This window comes from Polypterus senegalus, chromosome 10 (genome assembly GCF_016835505.1).
Source record: "Polypterus senegalus isolate Bchr_013 chromosome 10, ASM1683550v1, whole genome shotgun sequence".
Classification (NCBI taxonomy): domain Eukaryota; kingdom Metazoa; phylum Chordata; class Cladistia; order Polypteriformes; family Polypteridae; genus Polypterus; species Polypterus senegalus.
In genome coordinates this window covers 13,084,589-13,098,658 of record NC_053163.1, presented here as the reverse complement: position 1 = coordinate 13,098,658, position 14,070 = coordinate 13,084,589, and the positions used below count along the sequence as shown (strand labels likewise).

Sequence of the window (14,070 nt, the reverse complement as noted above, 5' to 3'; positions counted from 1 at the left end):
TTGTCCTGTATGTCTAAGTACACTATACATTTATTTGGCATCCCTATTCCAGATTGGCTTCTTATTTGAGGCCAGTTCTGCCAGGATATATTAAAGCTCACCATAACCCTGGAATGGATAAGAAGACCCAGAAAACATAATGATAAAAAGAAGGTGATAATTCTGAGGCAGTGTTTTATGGACATTCTATAACTGATTACAATACAGGGTGCAAAAACTAATTTGCTTTCAGCTAAACAAAATTGTTTGTTTTTGCTACTTAAATCATGTTCTGTGTACATTACACACAGACAAAATATAAAACCAGAACTGCAGTTAAGTGTCATAGTTTAATAATATGGCTGGCTGACAAGACATCCAGCAGCATCTATGACACTATGTCAAATGTGGAGTTCCAGCAACACGGAAATAGCCACCCTAGTGAGAGTTTCAGACACAATGTTGGCCAGAGTTTACAAAATTGGTTCAATAACAAGAAAACATCCAGCGACTGAACAGAAATTACATTGATGAAGAGTTCAGAAGACATTCCTTCATGCTCAGAGAAAAGTCACAAATGTTCAAAAAACAGCAATTTCAAACACTTCCTGTTCAGAAGAACAATACTGAATAACAGATGAAACTTTGAATTAGATTGTCTGTATTTATAAGGTAGCTTAAGACCACACCAGGCTAGACTCCCATCAGATAATAAATTACAATGAGCATATTGTATAAACTGGATGGTGGAAGATTCATATATCATTGGGTCTGACAAATGTAGATTTGTGCTCCAAAATACAGGATGTCGGGTCAGAATTTATAGTGAATGGCCAGCTTTTGTCAAGATTACAGGCTGGTGGTGCTAGTGTGATCATCTGGGGATTTTTTTTTTTTTTGTATGGGATACACATTAGACCATTGATTAACACCTGAGGGTCATTTGAAATGCTTAAGCATTTATGGAGACCTTGTGTATTCTGTTATAGCCACAGTTTACCTTTCCTCAAATGTGTGTTTCTATGTGAATAAAACACCAAGTCACCGATACATACCATGACAGGCCCATTCCATGAACATGTTAGTGATTTCAGTTTGCACTTATGGCCTGTATTGTTTCCAGATCTCAGTCTAACAGAGACATTTTGGAAAAGGTGGAATGGGAGGTACCTGTATACAGCTAAAAATTGCTTGATGCATTGGTACCGGCACGGATCAAAATCCCAAAAATACAATATTTCCCGCACCTTGCTAAACCCAAGTCTCTGTGAATTAAAGCTGTTGTGAGGGGAAATGCGGTTTGTACCTATTACTAGATAAGTGGACCAAATACAGTAAACATTGCATATTACAGATGACCCCACTGGCTAATTCAGTTATAATCTATGCTTTGATTCTCTACAAAAGTTGTTAAAGCAAATAATATGATTGTATTTTTAATTAGAGTTCCCTGAAACTGATTTTTTTTTTTCTTTTTGTATGAGTACCTTTCTACCTTAGCTTAAGCAGGTAGGTTTCCTCATTCAACTTAGATTTCCATACTCAGCCTCAAAACAAAAAAAATACTGTAATGGAACTGGTATCCAGCAGTCATACTCTAAAGAAGAATGATAGATCAGTGTAAAGGCCCATTCTTGTAACTTATCAAGCTAAGTCCATTTTTTCTTTGGAATCCTAAAACTCAAACTACGTTTGAGCCTACTGTCCTACACCACTTATACAATACAATAAAATGTATTTTTGTATAGCCCAAAATCACACAAGGACTGCTGCAATGGGCTTTAACAGGCCATGTCTTTTGACAGCCCCCAAGTCTTGACACTCCAAGATGACAAGAAAAAAACCCTTGTAGGGAAAAAATGGAAGAAATCTTAGGAAAGGCAATTCAGAGAGAGACCCTTTTCCAGGTAGGTTGGGCATGCAGTGGATATCAAAAAATGGTGTAAATATAATACACAGAACAGAACACAAGTAATCCTCAATACAACACAACAGTGCAATATCAATAGATAGATAGATAAATAGATAGATAGATACTTTATTAATCCCAAGGGGAAATTCCCATACTCCAGCAGCAGATTACTGATAAAGAACAATATTAAATTAAAGAGTGATAACAATGCAGGTATAACAGACAATAACTTTGTGTAATGTTAACGTTTACCCCCCCGGGTGGAAATGAAGAGTCGCATAGTGTGGGAGAGGAACGATTTCCTCAGTCTGCCAGTGGAGCAGGACGATGACAAAAGTCTGTCGCTAAAGCTGTTCCTCTGTCTGGAGATGATCCTGTTCAGTGGTTGCAATGGATTCTCCATGATTGACAGGAGTCTGCTCAGCGCCCGTCGCTCTGCCATGGATGTCAAACTGTTCAGCTCCGTGACTGCAATAGAGCCTGCCTTCCTCACCAGTTTGTCCAGGTGTGAGGCGTCCTTCTTCTTTATGCTGCCTCCCCAACACACCACCGCGTAGAAGAGGGCGCTCGCCACAACTGTCTGATAGAACATCTGCAGCATCTTATTGCAGATGTTGAAGGATGGCAGTCTTCTAAGGAAGTACAGTTGGCAATGTCCTTTCTTACACAGAGCTTCAGTATTGGCAGTCCAGTCCAATTTATCATCCAGCTGCACTCCCAGGTATTTATATATCTGCACTGTTGTGTAGTGGGTCCACAGCTCATGATGAAAGAGACACTTTTTAAATATATAATCACCGTGCTTGCGGCTTAGCTACGGGACGTGGTAGTGTGGCTGAAGTGGTTCCCGGGTGGATTCGGACTGTGGATGCTTTTCGTCTAAGTGCACAAGTGAGAGACGGTCCGCTCCGTAATTGTTCCTGGGAACTGCTGATTGCCACAGGTGCCATGTCCATTATAATAGAGAAGCCTGAGACAGTTAAGAGAAAGGAAAAGAGAAAGAAAGAAGAGAACGGAGGTTGTGGAGGAAAAGCAGGAAGCAGTGAGGAGAGTGAGAAAGTCGGTGCAGGAGAACAAGCGAGAGAGAGCAGGCTCGCGGCAGCTGAACTGGCAGCCTGGGTGTTTGGCCGACACCCGGGGGAGTAGTAGTTGTGGTCGCTCCCGCAGAGCTTACTTTGAAGGATGCTGAAGGCAGCGGTAATCGGGACTTGAGACGTGGTGTCCCCAGCGTGACAGCCTTGGTCGTTGGGGAATCCCAAGTCGCTGTTCGGTGGTGCCTACCGGTGCCAGGGATTGGTAAGGCGACCGACCAGTTTGCGGGAAGAGAGAAGGCCAGCTGCAGGTAGAGCGACTCCCCTGTTGAGGAACCCAGATGGGAGGAGTAGGGGAGTTGCCACAGGAAAGAAGACACCGGGCTTTGATGTTTTAATAGATTGCTTCCTGTTGTATTTTAACCTCATTGTTTTTAAGAAGACTTTTTTCTGTTGTTTTTAACCTCCACATTTTCACTTGCTTTTATTGGATTATTTATTTATTGACTTTTGAAACACTGCACTCGTTATTTGAACACTTTGTTTTGTTGATTGTTTTTAAATAAAAGCACTTGACACTTTTGCACCATTCCCTTGCTATGTTGTTGCCTTACTGCTAAGCTCATCGGTGACATTACCGACGGTGTCAGGTTTGAGGGCTCCCAGAAGCTGACAGGGAGCATGGAGCAGAACCTTCATCGTCACATGCACACAGTCACCTCTGATGATCATGGGGTCCATGAGGGGCCTAGGCCTCATAAAATCCACCAGCAGCTTCTTGGTCTTGCTGTTGTTCAGGTGTAAGTGGTTTGAGTCGCACCATTTAACAAAGTCCTTGATTAGGTTCCTATACTCCTCCTCCTGCCCACTCCTGATGCAGCCCACGATAGCAGTGTCGTCGGTGAACTTTGTCACATGGCAGGACTCCGAGTTGTATTGGAAGTCTGATGTATGTTGGCTGAACAAGACCAGAGAAAGTACAGTCCCCAGCGGTGCTCCTGTGTTGCTGACCACAATATCAGACCTGCAGTTCCCAAGACGCACATACTGAGGTCTGTCAGTAAGATAGTCCACGATCCATGCCACCAGGTATGAATCTACTTCCATCTCTGTCAGCTTTTCCCTAAGGAGCAGGGGTTGGATGGTGTTGAAGACACTAGATAAGTCCAAAAACATAATTCTTACAGCACCACTGCCTCTGTCCAAGTGGGAGAGGGATCAGTGTAGCATGTAGATGATGGCATCCTCCACTCCCACCTTCTCCTGGTATGCGAACTGCAGAGGGTCGAGGGTGTGGTAGACCTGTGGCCTCAGGTGGTGAAGCAGCAGCCGCTCCATGGTTTTCATCACATGCAATGTCAGAGCGACAGGGCGGAAGTCATTCAGCTCACTAGGATGTGATACCTTTGGGACTGGGGTGATACAAGATGTTTTCCAAAGCCTCGGGACTCTCCCCTGTTCAAGGCTCAGGTTGAAGATGCACTGTAGAGGACTCCCCAGCTCCAGCACACAGGCCTTCAGCAGTCATGGCGATACACCATCTGGACCTGCTGCTTTGCTGGCACGAAGTCTTTTCAGTTCTCTGCTTACCTGTGCTTCTGTAATTGTGGGTTGGGAGAAACTCTCTCCTATGCTGGTATTAGCAGAAGAATGGGTGGAGGATGCAGTACTCCGAAGTGAGAGTGGGTTAGGGTGGTCAAACCTGTTAAAGAAGTTGTTCATCTGGTTTGCTCTCTCCATGTCTCTCTCGATGATGGCACCCCACTTCGAGCTGCAGCCAGTGATGATCTTCATCCCATCCCACACTTCCTTCATGTTGTTATTCTGCAACTTCTGCTCCAGCTTTCTCCTGTACTGCTCTTTCACTGCCCTGAGCTGGACTCGGAGTTCCTTCTGCACTTGCTTGAGCTCATGCTGATCACTGCCTTTAAAAGCCCTAGCAGTGTACTGTTCTTACTGGAACTACAATGTCCATACAGCAGTTGATGTAATCAGTAGTGCAGTCAACAACCTCCTCAATGTTCTCACTATGTAATCCCTGCAGCATATCCCAGTCCGTAGTTTCAAAGCAGTCTCTTAGAGTCTGCTCTGCCTCTGGGGACCACTTCCTGAATGATCGTGTGGTTGTAGGTAGCTCCCTCACTCTTGGTTTGTAGTGAGGCTGAAGCAGAACCAGGTTATGATCTGCTTTCTCAAGCGCAGGCAGCAGGGTGACGCTGCATGCATCTTTAACGTTTGCATACAGTAGGTCGATAGTCACATAGTTAGTACAAGTACAAGTACACAGAAAAATTCAAGGGTATTATTTGTTCAGAGTCCTAGAGACCTTGGCCATCATGCTGACTCCCATCTACTGGCAATCCACAGATGAGTCAGTGCTGAGCCGGCCAATCTGATGAAAGGACATTTCTACGAAATGATTCTAGTGCTCCTGTATCAGAGATGACTTTACCTTAGGCAGGCAAACGACTTAGAAGTAGGGCAGTGGCACCAAGTGCCACATTTGAGTACCGCGATGAGAAACAGAATACGTGAGTGTTAGTAACAAATTCTAACTATCATATAACTTATATTTTAGTGCTAATGTCTAACAACAGAGATGCAGTCTGTACAGTTAATCAGCAGCTCTAGTCAGGGTGTGCTAAACTGAAGTCGTGAGTATTCAGCCAGGATTGGAAAGCTGAGACAGAAGGGGCATCTCTTATAGTAGCAGGTAGACCATTGCACAGTTTAGGGGCCCTGGAACTAAAAGCTCGACCTCCCACTGTTATTTATTAATCCTTGGAATCATAAGCGTATCGCCATCTTCTAATCTTAGAATGCATTCTGGTTTGTAAGTAATAATAAGTTTAGATAAGTAAGCCGGACCTTGGCCATTTAAGGTTTTATATGTTAAAAGGAGGATTTTGAAGTCTGCCCTAAACTTAACCGGGAGCCAGTGTAAGGATTTAAGAACTGGAGTTATGTGTTTGTATTTTCTTGTTCTTGTAATAATTCTTGCAGCAGCATTTTGGATTAACTGGTAGCTGTATAAAGAACAATTTGAGCAGCCAGTGAACACTGCATTGTAATAGTCAATCCTACTAATTTCTCAGTATCTCACATATTTAGAAAATGCCTAAATTACTCAACATTTTTAAGATGGAAGTAACATGCTTCGGACAATTTTATAATGTGCACTTTAAATCGGGGGTTTCCTACTCCGGTCCTGAAGGACTGCCGTGGCAGCAGCTTTTCATTCTAACCCTTTTTAAATGAGTGCCCTGTTTGTGCTTCTAATTAACTTCTTATGAATTCATTTTAATTTAATTGCTTTTTTAAGATTTGTTGCCCTGAATTTCTTCATCGTTCCACTAAATTGCTTAATTTCTTTCCTTAAATGGCACCCAAACAGAAATGAAATGTGAAGTAAGTGAGCCAACAAAAGACCAACTAAGTCAGGGCCTTAAACTCCAACCAATTTCACTCCAACCAGCTGCTTAATGAGGTGCCAAGTCTTTTCGTTAATTAAACCCGTTCTTTAATTCAATGGCTTGTTGCTTCTCTCATGGTGCAATAGCAAATATTTCTGTAATTGTTGATTTTCTTTTTTCTGTTCAAATGCTTTGTGGACCTGAGCAGATCAGCATTCCTGAGACGTTCATCTTTCTTTATTTTCAGATATTGTATGATGGGCACCAGTTGTTTTGGCTCATTTTGTGTTTGGCTGCTAATATAGGAAAAAGAAACAATTAAGGGGTCTGAGTCTTCAAGAGTAAGTTCATTAAAATTAGTTCAAAAGAAGTTCATTAGCAGTAAAATCAGGTCAGTCATTAAGAAAAGGGTTGGAATGAAAACCTGCAGCCATGGTGGTCCTCCAGGACTGGAGCTGGTGACCCCTGCTTTAAATGACATGCTAGAGTCAAAGATAACTCCTAGATTGCGGGCTGATTCAGTAAAATTAATGGTAATTGCAACTGAGTTAAATGATGACAATATACGTATTGTTACGGTCAGCTTCATTCTCTCCAACAATCAACATCTCTGTTTTATTGGTGTTAAATAAACAAGTAGTTCTCATCCATCCACTCTTTTAATTCACTAACACAACTACTTAAAGACAACATCGGAGAAACTTCATTTGGTCTAAATGAAAGGTATAACTGTGTGTCATCTGCATACGAGTGAAAATTAACATGATGTTTTCTAATGATAGATCCCAGTGGAAGTTTGTAAAGTGAAAACAGTAAAGGTCCCAGTACTGAGCCCTGCGGAACACCATATTGAACTTCTGTGTATAATGATTGAGTATTCTCAACACATTTCTGTACATATTGGAATTGATTTGATTAATAAGAACCAGGCAAGGACACTGCCTGTGAGCTCAAAGTCATTTTCCAGCCTGTATCATAAAATAGAATGGTTGATGGTGTCAAACGCTGCACTTACAGTAAGTCTAACAACATAATTACAGTGGAGTTTTTTTCATCAATTGATATCCGAATGTCATTTACAGCACACGTTAGTACCATTTCTGTACTATGACCAGTGCAGCAGCCAGACTGGAATTTTTCAGATAAATTGTGATACGTAAAGTGTTTCTGAAGCTGATTGGCAACTACTTTTTTAGTACTTTCTTAAGTATTTTAGAGAGAAACGGTAAATTTGGTATGGGGCTGTAGTTAAGTACGTGTGTTTCTAGGTCTGACTTTTTAAGTAATGGTTTGATGACTGAAACTTTTAGTGCATCCGGTACTGTGTCATGAAATAATAGACTAATAATAATATTAAGAATAGATGCTGCAAGAACATCCATTGTGCTTTTTACTAGTTTTGTTGCCACCGGATCTAGGGAACAGGTAGTAGGTTTCATTTTAGAAATTAAAGTCAAGACTTCCTGTTTTGTTACAGGATTAAAATTTCTAAAGTGTTGAATGCAAGGAGAGATGGGGTTTGCCAAGCTAGCATGTGATTTGCACTGTAATGTTGAGATCGGAGATCTTTAATTTTTTATTTTGTCATTAAAGAAGTCTGTACTGCAAATGTCTGTTGGTATTTTCCACTTTAGATCTGAATTCCCTTTGGTTAATTTAGACATGGTTCTAAACAGTACATAAGGATTATTAATACTGTCTTCTATTCTATTATTTTAGAATAGTAGTCTCAGCAAGCTTTAAAGAGAACTCATATTTTTTAACACTGTCTGGCCTTGAAATTTGAAAGACCTACAGCTTTGTTGTTCTCTGTCTGCGCTCCAGTTTTCAACACTCTGATTTATTAGCTTGAGTGTACTCATTACACCAGGGAGAGTTTCTTTGTGCTTTGATCACTTTTTTTAAGGGTAGCCATTGTGTCCAGAGCATCGCTCAGGGTCATATTATAATTTGATATTAGTTGACCTAAATGGTTTTCCACAATTATAGTTGACTTACTCAAAGTATCTATAAATTTTGAAGCAGAATTACAAACTAGATTTTACAATCTTTGTTTTAATCTGTGAATGTATTGGCAATGGCAGAACTAAATCAAGCGTAATTAAGCAGTGATCGGAAATAACTTCATTTAATGGAGTAATATTTAAATTTTGAATTTCAACTCTTATAATAAAAGTTATAATAAAATCTAATGTGTGGTTATGATTATGATTTGTACCTTTGACAATCTGACAAAATCCTACTGAATTTAAAAAATAGGTAAAACACTTGCTAAAAGTGTCAGTTTCCACATCAATCTGTAAATTAAAATCCCCCATCAACATTATATAATCATAATTTGTAGCCAAACCAGATAAAAGGTTGCCAAATTCAGTCATGAACAATAAATAAGGCTCTCTACGATTGATTAATTGTCTGATAAACCCAGGTAACTCAAAGGAATGCCTCCTAAGTACTTCCAGTAAAACCTGTGAGGCTATCGCTGTATTTTTCTACCAAAAAATTAATGATATTAGAAATAACATAGTATATCTCCCCAACACTAATGATCCTCCTAAACCCCAGCATTCCGTTATAAACAAATTACACTCTTTCACTAGGATAGATTTATCTGATTTACAAAAAATAATATCTCAATTAAAACCCTCCACCTGCGTCCTTGACCCAATACCAACAAATTATTTCAAAGAAATATCGGGCGTGCTAATTGATAATATTCTTGACATAGTAAATTCGTCATTACATACGAGGGTCTTCCCAGACTGTTATTAAGACTGCTGTAGTTAAACCCCTTCTTAAGAAACATAATCTCGACCCCTCGGCTCTTGAATATTTTAGATCCATTTCTAACCTGCCTTTCTTAAGTAAAGTTCTGGAGAAGGCAGTCATTATGCAGCTAAATGAACACCTCAATAAACATGCTATTCTTGATAAATTTCAGTCGGGTTTTAGAACAAATCACAGCACAGAAACTGCACTTGTTAAAGTAGTAAATGACTTGCGGGTAAATGCAGACAGAGGTCATTTATCTGTTCTCATCCTCTTAGATCTGAGTGCTGCATTTGACACCATTGATCACAACATTCTTAGAAATCGCCTTAGTCAATGGGTGGGCCTCTCTGGCAGTGTCCTAAATTGGTTTGAATCCTACCTGGCAGGGAGAAAATTCTTTGTTAGTTTTGGTAATCACAACTCGAAGACACATGATATCCAATATGGTGTTCCACAAGGCTCTATCCTGGGTCCGCTGCTCTTCTCAATCTACATGCTTCCGTTAGGTCAGATTATCTCAGGGCACAACGTGAGCTACCACAGCTATGCTGATGACACACAGCTGTATTTATTAATAGCACCTGATGACCCCGATTCTCTTGATTTACTAACACAATGTCTGACTTGTATCTCAGAATGGATGAATAGTAATTTTCTCAAGTTAAATAAAGAGAAAACTGAAATCTTAGTTATTGGCAATAATGGACTCAATGAGGTTATCAGAAATAAACTGGATACATTAGGATTTAAAGTCAAGACGGAGGTAAAAAGTTTAGGGGTAATTGTTGACTGTAATCTGAATTTTAAATCGCATATTAATCAGATCACTAGGACAGCATTTTTTCACTTAATAAACACAGCAAAAGTTAGACCTCTTATATCACTGAAAGATGCTGAGAAATTAGTTCATGCGTTTGTTTTCAGTCGACTAGATTACTGTAACGCACTCCTCTCAGGACTACCCAAAATTACATAAATCATTTGCAACGAGTGCAGAATGCAGCTGCTAGAATCCTAACTAGGAAAAGAAAATCTGAGCACATTTCTCCAGTTTTGATGTCACTACACTGGTTACCTGTGTCATTCAGGATTGCCTTTAAAATTCTGCTTATGGTTTAAAAGGCCTTAAATAATCTCGCCCCTTCGTATATATCAGAATGTCTGACACCTTATATTCCAAATCGTAACCTCAGATCATCAAAAGTGGTGAGGCGGCCTTCTGCTGCTATGCACCTAAAATCTGGAATAGCCTGCCAATAGGAATTTGCCAGGCTAATACAGTAGAGCACTTTAAAACACTGCTGAAAACACATTACTTTAACATGGCCATCTCATAACTTCAATTTAACTTAATCCTGATACTCTGTATGTTCAATTCATCATAATAACTATCCATGGTGGCTCTAAAATCCATACTGACCCCTACTCTCTCTCCATCCATCCATTCTCTTCCGATTATCCGAGGTCGGGTCGCGGGGGCAGCAGCTTAAGCAGAGATGCCCAGACTTCCCTCTCCCCGGCCACTTCTTCCAGCTCTTCTGGGAGAATCCCAAGGCGTTCCCAGGCCAGCCGGAGACATAGTCCCTCCAGCGTGTCCTGGGTCTTCCCGGGCCTCCTCCCGGTTGGACGTGCCCGGAACACCTCACCAGGGAGGCGTCCAGGAGGCATCCTAATCAGATGCCCAAGCCACCTCATCTGACTCCTCTCGATGCGGAGGAGCAGCGGCTCTACTCTGAGCCCCTCCCGGATGACTGAGCTTCTCACCCTATCTTTAAGGGAAAGCCCAGACACCCTGCGGAGGAAACTCATTTCAGACGCTTGTATTGCGATCTCGTTCTTTCGGTCACTACCCATAGCTCATGACCATAGGTGAGGGTAGGAGCGTAGATCGACTGGTAAATTGAGAGCTTTGCCTTATGGCTCAGCTCCTTTTTCACCACGACAGACCGATGCAGAGCCCGCATCACTGTGGACGCCGCACCGATCCGCCTGTCGATCTCACGCTCCATTCTTCCCTCACTCGTGAACAAGACCCCGAGATACTTGAACTCCTCCACTTGGGGCAGGATCTCTCCCCCAACCCTGAGAGGGCACTCCACCCTTTTCCGGCTGAGGACCATGCTCTCGGATTTGGAGGTGCTGATTCTCATCCCAGCCGCTTCACACTCAGCTGCGAACCGATCCAGAGAGAGCTGAAGATCACGGCCTGATGAAGCAAACAGGAGAACATCATCTGCAAAAAGCAGTGACCCAATCCTGAGTCCACCAAACCGGACCCCTTCAACACCCTGGCTGCGCCTAGAAATTCTGTCCATAAAAGTTATGAACAGAATCGGTGACAAAGGGCAGCCCTGGCGGAGTTCAACTCTCACTGGAAACGGGCTCGACTTACTGCCGGCAATGCGGACCAAGCTCTGACACCGGTTGTACAAAAAACAAATTAGTTGTTTATCTTCCTAGAAATTATTATTGGTGTAATGTTTGTTTATTTTTGTTATTGCCCCATAAATTTCAACTGTTGTGTCTGATGCCATCACAGAAGGACAGTCTGAACATAATTCTTGAAGCATTTGTGGATACAAATCAGAGAATTTTACTTGTTTTCATTCATGAGTGATATTTTTCCAAACCCTGCTGCTTACACATGAATTGTACTGAGCCTTTTGGCCAATAATGCCGCCCCAAAAATGTGCTGGCCGGGACAGACTGCCGTCTCCGCCCATCCCAGCTACGCCACTGGACACAGCTTAGATTTAGTACTTAATATAATATCATTTACCAAAACAGCTTTACTTCCAAAAGAGTGTATGTTTAATAAAGAGCGTTTAAAACTGTATAGTTCCTTCTGAACTGGTGATATGTTTTTTTCTTTATTTGAACTAAATTACACTTACAGGTGCCCCTGGTGGAGGATTTGGTCTTATCTATAGGTCTAATTATACACCTTATTTTTTGACTGTAAAGTAATTTAAGATTTGTGTCATGACTAAATTTATTGGATGCCTCTCAACAGGAATTATGGGTAACAGCTACAGGTTAGTAACGAGTTGGATAAACAACAGCCTGTGATTCTGTGATTTAAGATCACAATACATTGGCCTGGATGGTTCTCTAATCAGTCAGCCAGACTGCTGCCATATTTTGGGATAATACAAAAGATCCCCTCCAGTTAGGATGAAGACAATTTCTCTTAAAAAAATACAGGCATTTACCAAAAATCATTCCAATTCTTCACAAAGACTTCGCTTTTATTTGCACACCAGGTTTCTAGCCTGCTGTGAAGCGAACACAGTCTGCAATAGATCACATCCCCTCTATATAGTCTTGGTAAGAGGCCAGGCACAATTAAATTCTCACATTTTCTTTTAGATTAGTACATTGAGAGATGAGGTTCCCCTTTAATACCTCAGATTGCTATAAATAAATATCATTAGTGCTGACAGGCAGCTATAAGATAGATACTTAATTGTCTGCAATGATCCAATTGAGCCTCTATGTCAGACATTTTTGTCCTTGGGAGGCATTTAACATTAACTGCTGGTTTAACTTAGTTTGGAATTCTAAAATTCCACCCTATGGAATTGCCAATTATGAGCACTTTATTGTTCTCAGGATCCACAGGAATGCTGCAGAGTGCTGTGAATCTGTTCTGGGTCCAAATTGGTGACCTGAGTGCCGAGAGACTACATTTTGGCTCCTTAGACCCCCATCTCACTGTTACCCACTTGCACTGTGGCTAAATTGGTGCTGCTGATTTTGGTTGCTCTGACTACAGTGGGACCTGGAGACTGAAGCTGAATAAAAATTAACCGAATTATCTAAACTAGGGTTCGCCAACTCTGGTCCTGGATGTCCACCGTGGCTGCAGGTTTTCATTGTGGCTAATTAACTTCTTTTGAACTAATTTTATTTGACTTGCTCTTGAAGACTCACACCCCTTAATTGTTTCTTTTTCATTAATTACCTGCCAAACAATAATGAGATATAAAATGAGCCAAAACAACTGGTGTCCATCATACAATATCTGAAAATAAAGAAAGGTGAGGGTCTCAAGAATGTTAATCTGTTCAGGTCCCCAAAACATTTTACCAGAGCTTTTAGAAAGGAGAAAATAAACAATTTCAGAAATGTCTGCTAATGCACCATGAGAACAGCAACAAGCCATGGAATTAAAGAATGGGTTTAATTAACGATAAGAATCGGCACCTCATTAAGCAGCTGGTTGGAGTTTGAGGCCCTGACTTAGTTGGTCTTCTGCTGGATCCCTCACTTCACATTTCATTTCTGTTTGGGTGCCATTTAAGGAAAGAAATGACACAGTTCAGAGGAACAATGAAGGAATTCAGGGAAACAAATCTTAAAAAAACAATTCAATTAAAATTAATTCACAAGAAGTTAATTAGCAGCACAAACAGGATACTCATTAAAAAAAAAGGGTTAGAATGACAGCCTGCAGCCATGGTGGTCCTCCAGGACCTGAGTCGGTGACCCCTGATCTAAACAAACCGAGTTGATCAAGTTTTCAGGTTGCTTAATCACTATCAGGTTCCTAACACGGTCTTCTGATTCACATATTTTCCCAACTAACTCTAAATTAACTAAGCACTTTTGGCAGGTGAAGCTCTCTCTATTGTTGGCCGGAAAACCTGAACTCTACATGCTGCAGGACATACAACATATAAACTTGCCCTTGACAGGCAGAGAACAGATGGAACTTACTTTTAGTTCTGAGTTCCTCTTCCTTCCTTTCTTTAGTAGCTTCGATGCTTTCCACGTTCAGCTGAATCACTAGGAGCTCGCCAGCTTTAAGTTTTCAACACCCACTGGCCAATTGACTTCATCTTCATCTTTTACTGTTGGTTACTTCTCCTTGTCGGATGTCAGCTTTATTCCAGTTGAACTTACCTGAGGATTTGATTAGTTTTCAGCTTTATTTTCTTCTGGTATTTGCAAATAGCTATGT

At 41.1% G+C, this 14,070-nt stretch overlaps 1 protein-coding gene across 1 annotated transcript in view; it reads left to right on the top strand.

The window, feature by feature from the left end:
- Nucleotides 1-2,839: 2,839 nt before the first annotated feature.
- Nucleotides 2,840-14,070, top strand: part of LOC120536385 (natural cytotoxicity triggering receptor 3 ligand 1-like) — a 33,501-nt gene continuing 22,270 nt past the window's right edge. Inside the window, exon 1 of the mRNA XM_039764709.1 lies at nt 2,840-2,942. Coding sequence (XP_039620643.1) covers nt 2,840-2,942 — 103 coding nt within the window. The remainder of the gene's footprint in view (nt 2,943-14,070) is intronic.